The sequence below is a fragment of the Microdochium trichocladiopsis genome (assembly GCF_020744255.1).
Source record: "Microdochium trichocladiopsis strain MPI-CAGE-CH-0230 chromosome Unknown B0I36scaffold_1, whole genome shotgun sequence".
NCBI classification, from domain to species: Eukaryota; Fungi; Ascomycota; class Sordariomycetes; order Xylariales; family Microdochiaceae; genus Microdochium; species Microdochium trichocladiopsis.
This window is the reverse complement of record NW_025763544.1, coordinates 3,351,072-3,368,464: the sequence shown is the minus strand read 5'-3', so window position 1 is coordinate 3,368,464 and position 17,393 is coordinate 3,351,072. Positions and strand designations below refer to the sequence as shown.

The following is a 17,393-nucleotide window of genomic DNA, read 5'->3' as shown; positions in this document are numbered from 1 at the left end:
ACCCAAGCATCCGAAAAGCCTGGGCAGTAGACGCTATCCAGCAAAGTCCAGCAGCCAAATTTCGCGCGTCCCAAGCTCAACTTCAAGTGATACTAGAAGTGTTACGCAGCTTATATTCCATTGCCCAGACGGTAGATTCAGGCCTAACACGACAGAGACGATCTATCTCGGTGATTCACTGCTCTCGCCGACACGGCTAGTGACAGGGCTGCTGCAGCTGCTTCGGCACCGCATATTCTCGCCACCAGAGACAACGTTCCGCCTTCTGTCTGCCTTCAGTTTCGCAACCGCTCCAGCTACATTGCGTCCCGAGGGAACATTCGGAATCAATCCCCTGCCTGCAGAATTGTTTGCAATCAGCCAGGCTCAGCACCCAGTCCCCCGTGACACGGTATTGGCGGCTCGACTGCGGGACCTGACGCCCGGCGAGTGGACAATGGTCGTCGCTCGGACGGACATGCAGGTAGAGTCTGGCTTCGACGAGTCACTCAACGATGATGGAGGTCTCCTCAATCTTTCCAGGATATCGTCTTACGGCACAGCCTTTGTACCGTGGACTCGAAGCTTTCGCGCCGTGCTTATCCGGCTCAAAGCTGACGCCGCTGTTGATCCCGCCTCAGGCCCATCATCAACATGGGGGGCTGTCTCCGCAAGCTCGCTCGATACGCTCAGCCTGGAGGAATATCTCCAGAAATACACGTCCAGCAACTCGGTCACAGAGGACCTGAAAGCTGCGATACAATGCCTCCAGCGCTACCGAGACAAGCTGCGTTCTGAGCCTCATCCGTTGCCTGCCGATGCCGAGCTGAACCCCTTCGGGTATGCGGCAAGACAACGCAGACCGGTCCTCACAACCATGTCGGTGGACGAGGCTTGCGACCTCTTCCGGCAGGCGGAGGTTCAAGACGAGCTGGTCGAGGCTGAGTACGCGCCATACCTGCGGCCATGTGGGCACCGGGCATGTACCTGTGAAGGGAGGTCACTGAGGGTTTGAGGAGGGTTTTTCATGGGAAAATGTTGCAAGCCCTCGGGGGTTTTCTCTCTCATTCCTTTCCCGGCCTTTGCCTCATTTCTCAGCAATTCGTAAAGGTATTCCAGCGATACGTACCAGACACCAACACCGACTCTACATTCGAGAGATGTGGAATCAACGTCACACCTGATCGCCTTGCTCGGGTTCGGCGAGGACAGACAGAATTTCAGGATACTACAATCCCCCTTGCCACAGGTCCACTGCCGAGCCTTCGCAAGGCCAGTAGAGATCCCACCGCTTTGCTAGATTTAAATCCGGCCACGTGCATCTGACTTGTGTTGCTCCCAGCCGTCCCCGACGGTGGCACCGATCCAAAGCCAGGGTTCGCAGGCTAATGCACGATACGGAAATAAGCATGGCTTGCAGGCCGACGTGCAGGAAGATCCACTTTTACCCATGAACAGGGTGCATACTCGACAACTCCACCACAACCGCGGATTATCAAACACTCCAAATCACTTATTTCGTGAGCCCTTATTCTCCTCTGCTTAGTATTGTTCCCTTGGTTGCTTGGCCGGTGCTGATTCATGAAACCATAATTTCAGACTCGACCGAGGAAGGGCTGGCACGGCTCCCCGGGGTTTAAGTCCTTTAACGCCGCGACTGGTCTAGCCTGCGGGTACCCTGTACGCTATGCCAAAGGGTTAGCCCGGACAATTGACCACTCCACGTATGTGGCGTAGGTATGCAGTACCCTGCGTGCGTGTATGTGAGAAGAGAGTATTATACCGAGCCGCGCGGCGTGATGGTGGGGAGTGTGCGTCAGAGAGACCAGCCAAGCGAACAAGACCAAAAGAATGGGACATGCATGACCATCAAACGGCATTTGGAGGCTCGATTTCGGCTTGTCTCCGGGACACTTGCATGAGCGGCGAAAGCTGCGCGGGTTTAGGGCCGGTTTCGCTCGTCCGGGCTCCAATCGCACGGAGGGCCCTGGAAACTTTGGAAAGGAAAGGGGGACCGACCCTGTTGACGTAAGAGCTGTCGCTCGGTCAAACCTTCCAAAACGAGTAGCCGCCAAGCTAATGATGTAGGAAGACTCTCCAGAGCGCAAATGGCTATGGCTAATAAGAGTTTTGGCGATGGTTGAGCAGAGGTCCACGCCGGAGGCCCTGCGCATATAAAGCCGGTCTTTCCTCCGCTCGGAACTGCCTTTTGAGTTTCTGCAGGACTCTATCATCCATTCATCTCAACACTCAGGGCATTCCATCGGTTCTAAACGAGGATCAACTACCCACGACAAACGATACTGCTATCACTTTCTACGATCGGACTCGAACTTCAAATTACTCGAGATTACTTAGGAGCGTGACGATATATTATCATCATGGCTGCTGCACCTGTCGGATTTCAGCTGCCTGAGGGGGCTGTCTGGTTCAGTAGGTCTATACCCAAGCCCTCGACCCTGAGATGGCAGGCAGTTTCTTCGTGCTGGAAGTTCTGCTTCATTTCTGACACAAATACATCCACTGCATAGTCACCGGCTGCTCTACCGGCATAGGCCGCGCCTTGGTTCAACACATCGCCTCGAAAACCAGCGACAGAGTCGTCGCAACAGCGCGCAACCCGCAAGCTCTGTCATACGTTGACGACAACGACCGCGTGCTCAAGGTGGCCCTGGACGTCAAGTCCAAGACCTCCATCGACGCCGCGGTCACCCAGGCCCTGCAAAAGTTTGGCCGCATCGACGTCGTGGTCAACAACGCCGGGTACAACGTCCTGGGCGACACCGAGGCCATCTCTGACGAGGCCGCGCGGGCAGTGGTGGACACCGACTTCTGGGGCATGGTGGACGTGACCAGGCGAGTACTGCCCGTGCTTCGCGAGACAAACGCCGAGAATGGCGGCAAGCAGGGCGGCCTGGTGATGAATGTGAGCTCGATGGGCGGCTTCGTCGGCTACCCGGGCAATGCGTTCTACCATTCCGCCAAGTTCGCCATGGAAGGCTTCACGGAGAGTGTGGCCAAGGAGATGCCTCCGGATTGGAACAGTACGTCATGAAACCGCCGCCCCCCCCCCCCCCGACACCTTTCCCTAATCCCCATCCTGTTCCGTGGTTTCTGGTCGAAAAGCATGGTGCCTAGTTGTGTTCCATATGGGAAGGATAGCGTGGCTGACATGTTCGAATTTGGCAGTCCACTTCAGCATCATTGAGCCCGGTGGCGTGGAAACAAACTTTGCGACGACCTCGATCCAGATTCCCGACCGTCACCCAGCGTACGAGAGCAATCCCCACAGCGCGACCACGTTTATGCTCGGCCTCATGCATAATCCCGAGATCCTCAAGAACTTTGCTCGCGTCGAAGATGTGGCAGCCGCCATGTACGGCATCGCCAGCCGTGGTGGCAAGATCCCGCTCCGTGTGCCTTTGGGGCCAGACGCATGGTCCGCGATACAGGCGGATGTCGAGCAGCTTCGGGTCGATATCGAAGCAATCAAGGATTTGAGTATGAGTGTAGGATCAAAGGAGCAGCTCGAGCTGCTCAAGGCTTTGGACGCCAAGTCCAAGAAATAAGGGCCGGATGATTACGGGAGATGGGTGTATCGTTGTTTCGCAGAATAGATCTCGAGTGCGTAAACTTCAGGAATGTTGGCCGCGGGAGAGCGACAGCTGTAGATAAGGTACACTTGCCACAGTTTTTTTTCATCTTTCGCAAGAAGCCAAAGAAGGCTCTCCTAACGTGCGGTTCGTCGTTTCTGTGTGATTCATGGCTAAGGTTGAGCTTTTCTTTCTCATCGGCACCAAGCAATCATGCCTAACTGCTCGCCACAACCGGCTTCGTGCGGCCAAGCCCATCTTTGCCATAGTAGTCCATGGGGTAGACGCCAGAGGCGCTCCAGTCCTGCCTCTCCTCGAGGACGACGAGAGCCTCATACGGCGTCAGCAGCGGCCGTGGGAAGGCATAACCCCAGTCTATGGACAAGCGGGGGCACGCGACCTGCACCCAGGCCTCGACGTCGCCCATCATGGCGAGCTTGCCAGGGAAGATCTCGCTGAGGAGCAGGTTGACCCAGGGGATGCCGAGCTGCTTGAGCTTGTTCTCAATCATGGTCATCGTGTGCGGGTTGCCCTGGCGGCCCAGCGAGCCCAGGATCAGGCCCCATTTCTTGGCCCCCTTGGCCGTCCTGATGGCGTCCCGCCGGACAGTCTGCATCTCCTCGTGCCCGTACTCCTCGCGCGTCAGCTTGCGGGAGTACGGGTCGTACCGGTAGGCCGGGATGGAAGGGTTGTGGATCATGATGCTCTCGAGGTGGAAGCGGCCGTCGCCGAGGTACAGGATGAGGTCGACCTGGTCTGTATCCGGGAGCCGCGGGGAGGTGCAGCCGAGAATCTCGCCCTTTGACAAGGGCGCAATCTGCGGCACGATGACGTTGAACCCGGCCTTTTCCAGCGTCGAGCGGACGCCGTGGATTGTGGCGTTGAACTGGATCGTGCCGACCATGGCGATGGTCTTTGGCGGCGCAAAGTTGCGCTCGAGGGTCGTGAGGAGGTGTGACGTGTCGATGCTGATGTCGACAAACACGTAGAGGACCTTGATCTTGGTGACGTCCACGGGGATGAGGCAGCTGTGGGCGTAGTGCACCAGAAGATCGCAGCCAAGCGCTCGGGCGGTGTAGTCATCGATACAGCAGGCGCCATAAGTCACGTCGCCCATGATCAGCGTCTCGACGCCGGGACAGAACTGGGTCAGAATGTCGGAGATGGTGGTGGCAAAGAGGAGAAGGCCCTCTGGCATCTGCAGGGCGACCTTTTTGGCACCCAGCGACCGGATGCGATGGATCGTCTTGGGAATCTCGAACGAGTAGTTGGCCGGCAGGAGAGCGATGGCTTCCTTGATATCCGGATTTTCCAGGATCTCCGGTGGCACCTGGTTCATCAACCTCGGAGCCCGCCTCGCTTGTGACACTGTTCTATCGGTTAGTTGACCAGTCCTTCATCAAAAATCAAGCCCACTTTGAGTCTCTTGCCTTGGATTGCACCGGCATCTTCTGATGATGGTCCAGAATTTGAGGCACTGTTAGCAGCAGTCCTTCTTCCGACAAATCTCTTCTTTGGTTGCTTTTGAACCGGCGTCGATGGGTGTGCATGCTCAATATCAGCAGCAATGCCCACGTCGACCTGTGCTCGGTCTTCCTCCATGCTGCTGTCTGGGTGTGTACGACTTCAAAGACTGAATTTGAGAAGAATACGACAGGAAATTAGGGAACTATTGTTGTGAGTAAAGGAACCTTTCCAAAGATTGTAATGATCGTTCTCAGTATGGCTGCAAGAGTAACAAGATCATTCATGGCCCCACTAGGAAAGTTGCGAATGAAGTTTTGGAGGGGCAAAGCAGGGGAATTTTCAATGGGCACAGTCTATACACTGTCAAGCACTGTACCATGCACTGGCCCCGTGTAAGTTCTCGCAAGCGCTGCTCCACGATATTCATGCCGAAAAGGTAATCTCTGACACGATGCAGGCGAACTAGAGAGGTCCAATTTCCTTATAGAAGATTACAATATATACATTAGAAGCGTGTCTAAAGGGTACAGCGTGAACCAGTAGACACAAGATGTCCTGCAAGCCCTTCCTCTCCCAGCACCCGATCCAGATTCGTCTGCCAACCTTGCAGTGCTTAGACTGACTGCAAAAATGAGAAGGCGCTTCTAGTAGGTGCTAGTCGAGTTGATGCTGAAGACATAGCTGGCTTGCAGAACATAAGGGTCACCACCAGGACCAAAGATCTGCTTCTTCTCGCGCTGCCACGAGGGCTGGTTGATGGCGTCGATCCAGTCCTCAACCTCGAGAACCATGCAACCGTACTGAGGAATGGTTCTGGGGAAATCGGCATTGTCAAAGAGTCCCTGGTCCTTCTTCAGGGCCACGGTGCCGTTCTGCCCGTTACAGGAGTAGACCTGGAAGGCCTCTTGGTCCGAATAGATGTCCAGCTGGATGCCAGACCACGGCGAGTGGACACGGGCAACGTAGCCGTCGGTGCGCCAGTCATAAGGGCCGTCCTGGGCACGGTTGACGAGCCAGGCGTTGTCTGTAGTACAGTCTCAATTAGTTGCGGTCACTTTTGGGGGTTTGGGCCTGGAACGTACCGTAGCCAGTGCAGTTGAAGCCGCAGTTGTTCAGAGTCTTGTCGAGGTCCGCACCAATCTGCTTGGGCGCAGTCCAGAAGTCGTTGGGCGAGCCGGGCTGGTTCGCGAGGATGGTGCCGTCAGGGATGAGGATGTTGTCCACACCGATAATCTGGCCGCTGTATGGCAGGTGGAGGGTGTGGTTGAGGACGGTGTTGGTCTCGTTGTTGGCAAAGCCGTCCAGGTTCCAGTAGACGTGGCTGCTGAGCATGATCGGGGTCTTCTTGGTGGTGGCCAAGGCGATCATCTTGAAGTCCCAGGTGAGGTCGTGGAGGGTGTAGGTGATGTACGAGATGACCTCGCCGGGGAACCCCTGCTCTCCGTCAGGGTCGACGATGGAGAAGGTGATGCTGTCGTCGGTGTGAGTGACGACGGTGAAGTTGCGGTAGTCCCAGCCGTTGTGGCCGCCGTGGAGGGTGTTGGCACCCTCGGGCGCCTCTGGGGTTGGGTGCTCGTTGGGGTTCACGTGGAAGGTCTCGCCGTCAATGGTAAAGGTGCTGTTCCTGATGCGGTTTGCGTAGCGGCCGGGGACACCACCAAAGTGACCGTGCTGGCCATCAATCTCGTAGTAGGTGGCATTATCGAAGCCGGTGACAATGTCTCTCTCGATGCCGTACTGGTCGTTGATGAGGAACTTTGCCAGGGACGCGCCGTAGGGGATAAAGGCAGCCTTGATGTGGTCGCTCTTGATCCAGTACATGCCATTCTCGTCTGGGCCAGCTGTGGCAAGGACGGCAGGCAGGCAGGAGGCCGCGAGGGCCGCAAGCTGGGCAGTGAAGCGCATCTTGACTTGCAGACTGGACCAATTGATCGAAAGTGTCAGGGTCAATTGCCAATGGCAGTGAGGCGAGGCACGGCTGGCTGACGCGAGGAGATGCGCACAAGGGGATGTCCGTTGCTGCCGGACTGCGAATTGAAGCCCTGAACCCTGAGGAAAAGGCCACACGGGGACGCGCAGACAGGAGAGAAGTGTGCCTCTTTATACAGGCGACGACAGCGACAGGAGCAGCGGCCCGGCTGGCGCGCACTCCGTCATTTCCTGGGGAAGAGGGCGACGATGGGCCGGAAAGTGGAAGCTTGTGCGTCGAGCGCTCTCCAATTCTCCACACGAGCGCGGCCACGAGAATGCAACGCCATGGCCAGCATTGGCAGGGATCACCACCAGGCCGGTGACACCAGCCCCAGCCAAATCTGCCTCTGTTTCTTGGTCTTGCTACCTCTCTCTCTCTCCCTCTCTCCCACTCTCACCCTCCTGCCTCTTCCTTTCGTGCAGGTGATGACGATCCACACCTCCTCCCCCGGATCCAGGGCCAGGGTCGGGCCCGGGGTCGAGGGTAAACACAACAGCCACAATACTGCTCGCCTGACGATGCGAGACCTTCACAGGTCTCCAGTCCCAGTGTCACAATCGGTCGACCATCCGATCCGGGGTGAATCGGTCGGCCGTCCCAGCCGAGCCAGTCTTGTGTTGCGAGGTCACAATGTGGCTGAAAAACCAGCAGAGCACCGAGGCCCATGTCGAGCAAGCAGTCGGTGAGACCGCGAGCAGACTGAACAGACCAAGGATGGCGTTGGTCACTAATTATTGGCTCTGGCAAAATAGACGCGAGGGCATGGTCTCGAGCACAGCCTCGCCAATCACGGGACGATCTAGCTCGTGACGGACGAGCTGTCAAGCGAGGTCGTTTGGACGCGTGTTTGTCTAGCAACCCGCAATACTCTGCTCGCCGTTGTTTTACCCCGAATTGGCCATGACGCAACGCGACGGGTTCGTCAGCTTCCAGCCGACTTTCGGGCCTTATCCCATGCTGACTAGCCACGCCAGATCCCCAACTCACGCCACCCTCAAGCCCAGAATTGCATGCAGCTTCCCCTCACCTGCCAACCGTTCTGCTCGTGTGCTTTCCCGCTGGATTCTTGCAAGCGGTCATCTCCGTGCAATAATGCTGGGCCATTGGCCAGTCGTTTTGGTCAGTCTGTGTTTTTCCCGGGCAGATGAGGTGACAAACTTGTGTGTTTCTGCCAAACCCTGGCCGCGATGCTCGCAAGCCACTCCGCCCGCCCAAGCCTTTTTGCCCAGCCCAAGGATCCTCGACTGCCGCAGACGCCTCACGGGTGTGGCCCCGTGGGCAGCCCAGCCACGCCAGGCCTTGAGGCACTCCGATTGGTGCGCAAGCAGCCGGCAGAAGTTCCAAAGTCCGGGGCAGGCGCCTCGTGCGGGGGAGCTTGTGAGCTTCTCCCACGCCTCCCCCGGCAGGCTTTTCTCCCCTGGCCTGGCCCGGTGGCTTGAAGCTTCCAGGGATGGCAGCCAGCATCTTTCTTTCTTGGTCGATCACGTATGCGGTGGAGGAGGTTGTGCGTCTTCGATTCTAGGCGGGGTGCTGCCTTCTATCCGCCACTTGTATGGGCGGCCTCGTCGTAAGGCTCTGACATGAGCATCCCAACAAGAACCTGGCTTTGAGCTCAATGGCGTGCCGTCTCGTGGTCTTGCGCTGTGGAAGCCGAGTGATGTTCTAAGTGATCTTATTCCAAGCGTTTGCGTCGACTCTGGCTGCAGTCCGCGGAAGCTGGACAAGTGTACCACCCACATCCGTCTCCACGTGCAATGGCGGTATAGATCCCCTCGCATCGCCAGGTTACATCGTCCTCCAAGGCAATTTCCGAGGCACAAAATGGGATGGAAACTCAAACTCGCGCTCCCCGAGAACCTGTTGATACTCAGAGCACTGCCGAGGGAGCGAATGGGGATTGACTCCAGACTTTCGGGAGCGAGGGAAGGGGTCTCGTCATCACTGATCGAGTGCGACACTGCTTGATCAGGGTCACATTTGTTTGCAAGGCAAGACATAGATACCTTAGTTGCGTGACCCGCACGATCTGTTATGCAGAATCAGGAACTACACTATGTTCGATACACCCTCCCACTCGCTCACCACTTCGCTATGGCGCAGCCACAATGCTGACCACTGATTTGTCAATCGCATATCATATGCCAGGTAGAGGCAGAGCAGCCCGAGGCTGTCTAGTCCAGAGCGCCGTGACGGCAAAATATACATTTATAGCAGCGCTTCTCCCTATTGGCGGAAAATGCATGACCTTTCAGCTCCGGCTAGATATAGTGCAGGGACATTGAGCACATTCTTCTTCATCGCCCTTCTCCCAACCACACTGACGGACGCCTCCGACATAGGCCAAATCTCCGCGGGTTATGAATGCGAAACACGGCCATGCTGGTCTCTACCATAATATAAACGCGGCCTGCTGTGCTGCCTTCGTCCGCGAAGCCAATCTCCATCCTGGCACGGGCTCCGTGAGCAATATCAGGACAGACCACGCGTCCATTTATTGGCGGTCAACCTGCATGGCGCAAAACCATCCCCCTAGATCGTAAGCAGTGGCGTCGTCTCCGAGATTTTGTGCCTGGATAGTAACTCAGCACAAGAAGACGAACAGAGAAGCTTAACGAATAATAATAAGAGAAGATAAAGGTGCATAAGCCATCCTCGTTGTGTTTGCATTCGTCTCGGAAGAAAGTCCAAAGCGAGAATGGGATAATGACACCAGAGCACTATTTGGTTCATTGGAAAGATAAAGAACAGCGCATAGTCGCATATGGGCCGATGTCAACTACGCCCACGTATGGCCATACTGGTCCAGGCCGACCTGGTATACGATTTCTTGTGAGCCGTTTGAAAGTCGAAGGCCCGACCAACGCGCTGAAGTCAAACCACACTTTGCACAGCGCGGCCTTGGCATTCCATTTCCCTTTTCTTTCTCTATCTTCTTTGTTAGCTGATCCGCAGAGGAGAGCAACCCATACCTTGCTCGGCATTGTGGACAAGCACGCCTCCATTCAGTATGCGTTCCTCTCCGCACTCTCTCGGGATTTTAACATTATTTATCTTATTATTCCTGCCTCTCGTTCATGCCACGCGGCTACCATTTCAAGTTGATGTCGGTGGCGGAAGAAATAAAGCCTACTCAATCTCATGAGGCCCTGCCGGCCTGAACGGTAGAGGCCCAGGAGCGCAGACATGAAGTTTTTCACGAGAAAAAAGGAGCAGTTATGGAAATCAGGATGCTCATGGGTAGAATGTAGTGATAGATAGATGCTTTACTAACGACTCGGAATCAGATTACGGGACTGTCTATGAAATTCGAACGCATGTAAGAGGCATCACCCGATCAAACATCGACCAGGTTCTCCTCGGCAGTGTCCTTCACGTTCTTGTCCTTCTTCTCCTCCTTCTTCTCCTCCTTCTTCCGGTCGGAGCGCGAGTAGAACTCCGCAATGACCTTGGCAGGGATACGGTTGAGCAACTCCTTGGGGTAGATGCGGAGCAGGCTCCACGCAAGGTCAAGAGACTCGTGAATGTCACGGGCCTCGTACTGGCCCTGAGCGACGAACTGTCTCTCAAACTTCTCAAGGAACTCGAGAGAGAGCTTATCCTCTGCCGACAGGGCTTCCTCACCAACGACAGCCTTCATGGCGGCGGCATCACGACCAATGGCGTACTTGGCATAGAGCTGGTTGGAAACGTCACCGTGGTCCTTTCGCGTCATACCCTCACCGATGGCAGACTTCATGAGACGCGAGAGGGATGGCAGGACGTTGATGGGCGGGTAGATACCACGGTTATCGAGCTGACGGTCGACGAAGATCTGTCCCTCCGTGATGTAACCAGTCAAATCAGGGATAGGGTGAGTGATGTCATCGTTGGGCATTGTCAAAATAGGAATCTGGGTGATGGAGCCGTTGCGGCCAGCGACACGACCGGCACGTTCGTAGATGGTCGACAAATCCGTGTACATGTAACCGGGATAACCGCGACGACCAGGAACTTCTTCGCGGGCTGCAGACACTTCTCGAAGAGCGTCGCAGTACGCAGACAGATCCGTAAGGATGACCAGGACGTGCTTCTCGAGCTGGTAGGCGTAGTACTCGGCGGTGGTAAGAGCGAGACGAGGAGTGATGATACGCTCGATACTATGAGGCCGCCAATTAGTCCTGAAAAAAAAGATCCTCCAGTTCAATGGGGTATGACTTACGTAGGGTCGTTGGCCAAGTTGAGGAAGAGGGTAGTGCGCTCCAGACTGCCGTTCTCCTCGAAGTCGCGGGTGAAGAATCTGGCAGTCTCCAAGTTGACACCCATGGCAGCGAAGACAATGGAGAAGTTGTCCTCGTGGTCATCGTGGACACCCTTGTTGGTTGCACCCTTCTGCTTCACGAGCGAAGCCTGTCTACAGATCTGGGCGGCAATTTCGTTGTGGGGAAGACCAGAAGCGGAGAAGATGGGAATCTTCTGACCACGAGCAATGGAGTTCATGGTGTCGATGGTTGAGATACCTGTCGAGATCATTTCCTCGGGGTATTCCTGGCGGGAGCGATACGTCAGCAACCGCGAGGCGCAACCCTGAAAGCATCATGTCGCTAGACCTACTCTGGAGAAGGGGTTGATGGGACTTCCGTTGATGTCGAGGTACTCCTCGGCGAGGACCTTGGGGCCCTTGTCGATAGCCCTTCCGGAACCATCGAAGATACGTCCCAGCATGTCCTCAGAGACACCAAGCTTCAAGCTTTGGCCTGTGAACTTGACTCTCGTCTTCTTGACGTCAATGCCAGAAGTTCCCTCAAAGACCTGCACGACGGCGCGGTCGCCTATCCAGCAATGTCAGACATGGTCAAGACGCGCAAAACCACGCTTCGATCAGAGATCAAAGTTCAAGTATGCCCTGGCGGTTGTGTTGTTGTTTCTTACCTCGAGCCTCGAGGACTTGACCTGATCGTTCGGTGCCATCAGGCAAGGTCAGGGAGACAATTTCGTTGTACTTGGGCGCCTTGACATTCTCAAGAATGACGAGGGGTCCGTTGACACCACCAACAGTGTTGTAGCTGATGCGAGGGACGATGGAGTAGGACGAAGGGTCGCGAGGGTCGGACATGATGACGGATTGGTGGATTGGCGGATCGCAGCTTGGGAAATGGGGTGCGGAGGAGGAGCGAGCTCGGCCGGCTGCCTGGTTGGTTGTACTGCGCGTGATTGGCAGAGCAGAGTGAGCGGCTTGGATCTATGCGAGGTAACAGAGGGCCTTCGCCGAAGACTATGCGACGAGGATGGGAAGGACGACGAGCCGAGGGCAGTCGTGGCGATGATGAAGTCTGCCGTTCAAGGTAGCAGGTATGTACCTCGCATTGAGCTGGGAGCTCCAGGTCGACGAGGCGCCAAGTTACGTCGAGCCTGGTGGAGCGCCTGCGCCTGGCTCGAACCGCAGGTGGGGCATCGCTGGCTGCTGACGTAAGGGCTCTTCAATTGACGCTGGGCTCTGGGACCCGTCACTCGAGGCTCAGGGCTGGGACGTTCGGTTTTCACTAGGCCGGCGAGCATTCATCCCTATATCCTCGAGGCTTCGGAGGTTGAACTCAGAGAGGGAAGGGTGTTAGAGAGCCTCGGGGTCTGTCTCCTCATCACCAATCACTTCGGCCATCCACAAATTGTACACCACCAGAAGACGATGGGCGACAGTGGCTCTGGTTTTGTCGTTTTCTATGAGGGCATGTATGACGACCAGCTCGTAACGAACAGGCCTAACCATGACGTGCCTGTTTCTGTTGAAGACTATTGACCACCGCATTTCTGATGCCCACCCTCGATCAGTTTCTAAAGGCAAGAAGGCTGCTACGAGCTTCGAGCGGGTCTTTGTATCAATATGAATGACCGATGGCCGGACAAAGGCTGCACTGTAGCGAAAGAACCACTGACAACCAAGGGTTCACTTTTCGACATGCACATGTCTCATCCGTGGGTGTACTTGCATGTCCAGCACTCTGGGACGGTCATGTCCAGTGGATTCCGTGTTGTCTCTGATTCTGGCTTTTCCCCACACGCTAATAATGCCTGCACTCCGGCAGCTCTGGGGCTTAAGCCGTGTCTGTCCGCCCAGCCGGCGGCGACCCGGAAGCTTGGAGCTCCCAGCAACATCAGCTGCTCCGAGACAAAAACCACCACCTTCCTCACATTCTCTCCTCTCACTCCCGGTGCCCACGCCTGAGCGAGATTCTGATACAGGCGGTTCGCCCGTTGCGGCATGTCATGAGCAGGAAAATGGCGTCCATGCGCCCCCTTCTTCGCCTCGCCCGTCCACGCGCTCCCCTCCCCACACCACTACGCAGGTGCTACGCCACAGCTTCCGACGTCAGGAATCCCCCTTCCTCGCCGTCTCGTCCCGACAACTACGTCCGACTCGTCGAGGTCGGCCCTCGAGATGGCCTCCAGAACGAGAAGAAGTCGATCCCGTTCGAGACCAAGATCGAGTTGATTGAGCGGCTTGCCAAGACCGGCGTTTCTTATATCGAGGCGGGCTCTTTTGTCTCCCCAAAGTGGGTGCCTCAGGTAGGCGATGGACCTGCGGCCACGTAGTGATGATATGACTGTGCTAACAACGGCCGACCAATTCTCGCTGCAGATGGACAACTCTGGCAAGATCATGGAGCACATCCTGACCAAAAAGATTGCCTCTCCAACACCAATTACATATTCATTCCTGGCACCAAACGCGAAAGGCGTCGAGAACGCCAGCGCCCTCTTACAGCAGCATCAGGACTCCTTCCTCACACAGACACAGGCCCAAGTCGGCCTCGACACGACAGGGAAGCCTTCCATAGAGCTCGCCGTCTTCGCCGCGGCGACCGAGAGCTTCTCAAAGAAGAACCTGAACTGCGACATCGCCACGTCGCTCGAGCGGTTCAAGCCCGTCATCCAGGGCGCCAAGGAGCTCGGCGTACGAGCACGCGCCTATATCTCCGTTGTCCTGGGGTGCCCCTTTGAGGGCTACGATGTGGACCCGCACAAGGTAGCTGAGATCGCAGCATCCCTCCTCGAGATGGGCGCAGACGAGATCTCCCTCGGCGACACGACGGGCATGGGCACGGCGCCGAGGACGCAGGAGCTCCTGCGCTGCATGAACGCTGCCGGCATCCGCAACGAGGACATTGCCATGCACTTCCACGACACGTATGGGCAGGCCCTCGTCAACACTGCCGTCTCGCTCGAGCGTGGAATCCGCATCTTTGACAGCTCCGTCGGCGGTCTCGGTGGTTGCCCTTACAGTCCCGGCGCGACTGGAAATGTTGCCACGGAGAACATGGTCTACTTCCTGGAGACCCTAGGTATGGACTCTGGAATCGACCTTGATGCCATGGCCGATATTGGGCAGTGGATCACCGCAGAAATTGGCAAGCCTAATGATTCAGCGGTTGGCAAAGCTGTCTTGGGCGCGCGTGGCAGAGCGAATGCTTGATTTCGCAAAATGAACCTAGTAAAATCCATGTGAATACAACACAGAAAAGCATAGTAGATGCTATTTGCGCTACTTTGGAAAACTCGTCGGCGTGACTGTTTGTATCATTGCTATAGTGTCTGCAGATTCCTGACATTCGCCGGTATGCCCAGAATACTCGACGCCGGGAAGGGAGTCTGGAGGAATTCGCGTGCCACACCAAGGCACGCAAAAAAAGAGCACGGCGAACGTGACACGCCCACGATTTCAGCCTCACATCCGCCCCTAGTGATTAGCACCAATGGGACTTTCGATTATTCCCGAAGAGAGTCAACTTTGCGAAGACTAGACCAGGTAAAGCTTATCTTCCATGTCTCAGTTCTTGTAACCTGCACATGACATTACATCATGCCCATATCCCGAAGAAGATCCGGATCCTCAGACTCGCCTCGTGAGTGCCCTAGATCTGGAAAGTTGGGCAGAGTCGTGGCCCTACGCATGGCTTGCTATTGCCGGGCCGTGGAGATTAGCAGGGGCAGACTTCCACAAAGAGACTTAACAACGCACGAGACGAGTGTAATACTGACCTCACTTGCAAACGGCGGGTATCAAAGCTGACCTTGTCCGGACCGACCTGAGTTATGTGTGAAGGTAGAATCATTGTTGCTAGCCACGTACGTACAAGCTTCAACTTCGCCTGGAAGTAGCGTTAGTACTCAACGTCAACGTTGGCTGCTGTAAGAGAAGGGCTGTGACGTCCTACTTGACTTACAGGTAGCACTCCTCGTCACTTTCAGGGTTTCCACCGCGGCGCAAGAAAGTAGGCCAGATAAAGTCAGCCTCCCATCGACACGACCCGCAATGTATACCTACGGGAACTGATACGTGCTCAACCGGCTAGGCCGTAGCAATGCTTGAGAACCACGACAGCCTCTGCTCAACCCGGCTTCAGGGTCACCCAGGACACGATTATGGGTGGAAAATTTTCTTTTCTTATTGTAAGAGACTACCTCAATAATCGAAGCAGACAGGTGCACTGACCCTGAGTAGGTTGAAAGTCTCTTAGGACTCGTGAGTCCCTAACTCGATCAGGCCTGAGAAAAGAGAACGGATTGCTCGCAGGCAGGTCAAGTTCCATGCCACAATCACGTTTCCAGAGCGAGCGAATGGACAGCAGGTCACTGGCACGATCCGCCAAAGGGCCGGGAGCCCACCATTCATTACTCCTAGCAATTGGCTATGCTATTTTCCCATAGTCTGATACGCTGTCAGGGACACGAGTGCAGTTCGAGGTGAGACCCCCAATTTTGGGTTTCAAAACAATCCGAAACGCGGATAACCTGGTCTTCACGAGTATGTTCCATGCGATGCCGGACCGGGGGCTTTCAAAAACAAGTACGTAGCAGCCTGCTTTCGCAGCACCATATAATTACATGGTTTTGGGATCGGAAACCTGTAGACTTCCCTGCTCGAATCATGCGGGGAACAAAACGGGACAGAAAAGCTTGTTTTGGCATCTTGATCTGCGGCAGCATCCGATTGACTCGACCGTTGCTGGCGTTTCACAACGAGCGCCGGGCATGGATTACGGCCCATGGTCAGTTCATCGTAAGAGGTGTGTGTGTGTGTGATCTCATCGTACATGTCCTCTGTCCAGGGCAAGCAGACGGAAACCAAACCTTGCCAAACTGGACGGAAGATTATCATCCGCAGGAAGGTCCGCAGGAAGGTCCGCAGGAGGAGGAGGAGGAGGCCCACGACAGCTCATACAAACTTCAAGAAACTTGACAAGGGACTGCGACTCGGCACCACCAGGACGACCTCCAGACGGCTTCCCCAAGCGTGTCGTGCCATGCAACCAACCAAAGTGTTTCAGATCTGCTCCGTGATCTATATCGAGCAGCTCTGCCCGCGCTCTGCCACCGGCAGTTGGTGGAGTGCAAGAGAGGGCGGAGCGGTTTTGTTATCCACAGAGCCTCTTCTGGAAGGTGCCCGGCACGAGAGGACAAAGGCGGGTGCGGCGGTGCTCTGTTGCACGACCGTATCATCAATGCACCGCTCCGAGGCCGATTCCATGCCTTTTTTCCAGAACGGATCTTGCCCCGAGCGTTGTGATCAATGCCAAACGCCTCCCGTGGTCGAGTTTCCGGGAGACTAGAGCTATATTGCGCTTTGGCAGCTAGCACTGACGATCCATCCCCCCCAGCGCGTGGGTCGTGACAGAGCCTTTGCGTGCTGGTATCTTGGTGTGCGCATACGTCGTCGTTGCTGCGCCAAGAGCAATCTACGCTTTTCATTAGGACAGACAGCAGGTACCCATTGGCTACGGTGAGCTCGTGGTTTGCTTCTCCCCGTCTGGATCATCGTTTACATATCACACCGCATCACATGGAGACATGGAGACATGGAGACATGCCCCTTGCTCGTTGCCAGGCCCCGGCCGCCGTGGTGGCTGATCACGTCCCGTCCCGTCGCCCGTCGCCCGGCGAGTGGTCGAGCAGCTGCCTGCCGATCAAGGGCGGCGCGCACCCTTCCCCTTCTCCAACCTCGCCAACCTCGCCAGACCCGAGGAATGTGTTGCGTGCGTGCGTGCGTGCGTGCGCGGTGTTGCAGCAGGATGGCCGCAGATCTTGCGCTCTGCTCGTTTCATCGTCCCAAAGGGGCAAGACCAACATCAGGGTCTCCGCCCGCCGCCCACGTCTCGCCTCGGACCTCGTTTGCGCACCGAGTTGCCACTTGGCTAGTGCAGCTCCCGTTATTACCTTATGTAAACGTGTTCTGTGACGACTGCTCTCGTCGTCTCATCGCCATCGCCCTGACCGCTATGAAGCAGATGACGTAGCCATCTATTTGCTGGTGCTGGCCAGCCAGCAGCATGCTCATCGTTGCTCCATGCCCTGCCAGAATACGCAGTAGTAGCCCTCGTTGCCTGGCTGGCCAATGTGAGCACTAGACC

The 17,393-nt window shown here is 56.0% G+C and overlaps 5 protein-coding genes across 5 annotated transcripts; 2 read left to right on the top strand and 3 right to left on the bottom strand.

Annotated features, from left to right (window-relative positions):
• Positions 1-1,496: 1,496 nt before the first annotated feature.
• Positions 1,497-2,516, bottom strand: B0I36DRAFT_13359 (uncharacterized protein). The gene has a single exon (XM_046148253.1). The coding sequence runs from the start codon at positions 2,211-2,213 to the stop codon at positions 1,665-1,667; it is 549 nt and encodes a 182-aa protein (XP_046018697.1). The 5' UTR covers positions 2,214-2,516; the 3' UTR covers positions 1,497-1,664.
• B0I36DRAFT_13365 (short-chain dehydrogenase) lies at positions 2,187-3,669 on the top strand. The gene is made up of 3 exons (XM_046148256.1): positions 2,187-2,412; positions 2,511-3,023; positions 3,169-3,669. Exons 1-3 carry the CDS (start codon positions 2,361-2,363, stop codon positions 3,546-3,548), a joined length of 945 nt encoding a protein of 314 aa, XP_046018696.1. The 5' UTR covers positions 2,187-2,360; the 3' UTR covers positions 3,549-3,669.
• Positions 3,670-3,789: 120 nt separating this feature from the next.
• B0I36DRAFT_371205 (diphthamide biosynthesis protein 1) lies at positions 3,790-6,860 on the bottom strand (the record flags this gene model as incomplete). Its single annotated transcript, XM_046159994.1, has 4 exons — positions 3,790-4,940; positions 5,015-5,182; positions 5,746-6,063; positions 6,122-6,860. The coding sequence occupies 4 exons, from the start codon at positions 6,858-6,860 to the stop codon at positions 3,790-3,792; spliced, it is 2,376 nt and encodes a 791-aa protein (XP_046018695.1).
• Positions 6,861-10,345: 3,485 nt separating this feature from the next.
• B0I36DRAFT_357910 (vacuolar ATP synthase subunit B) lies at positions 10,346-12,103 on the bottom strand (the record flags this gene model as incomplete). The annotated part of the gene is made up of 4 exons (XM_046157871.1): positions 10,346-11,147; positions 11,210-11,535; positions 11,602-11,819; positions 11,920-12,103. 4 exons carry the CDS (start codon positions 12,101-12,103, stop codon positions 10,346-10,348), a joined length of 1,530 nt encoding a protein of 509 aa, XP_046018694.1.
• A 1,169-nt stretch (positions 12,104-13,272) lies between these two features.
• On the top strand, positions 13,273-14,458 carry B0I36DRAFT_234633 (hydroxymethylglutaryl-CoA lyase; the record flags this gene model as incomplete). The annotated part of the gene is made up of 2 exons (XM_046149332.1): positions 13,273-13,551; positions 13,625-14,458. 2 exons carry the CDS (start codon positions 13,273-13,275, stop codon positions 14,456-14,458), a joined length of 1,113 nt encoding a protein of 370 aa, XP_046018693.1.
• Positions 14,459-17,393: the final 2,935 nt, after the last annotated feature.

Excerpts from the sequence above, each read along its gene's own strand:
- B0I36DRAFT_13365 (XM_046148256.1), top strand. The coding sequence starts at position 2,361 with ATGGCTGCTGCACCTGTCGGATTTCAGCTGCCTGAGGGGGCTGTCTGG. Across the intron at positions 2,413-2,510 it reads TGAGGGGGCTGTCTGGTTCA|TCACCGGCTGCTCTACCGGC; the intron begins GTAGGTCTATAC and ends TCCACTGCATAG. Across the intron at positions 3,024-3,168 it reads GATGCCTCCGGATTGGAACA|TCCACTTCAGCATCATTGAG; the intron begins GTACGTCATGAA and ends CGAATTTGGCAG.
- B0I36DRAFT_13359 (XM_046148253.1), bottom strand. The coding sequence starts at position 2,213 with ATGATAGAGTCCTGCAGAAACTCAAAAGGCAGTTCCGAGCGGAGGAAA.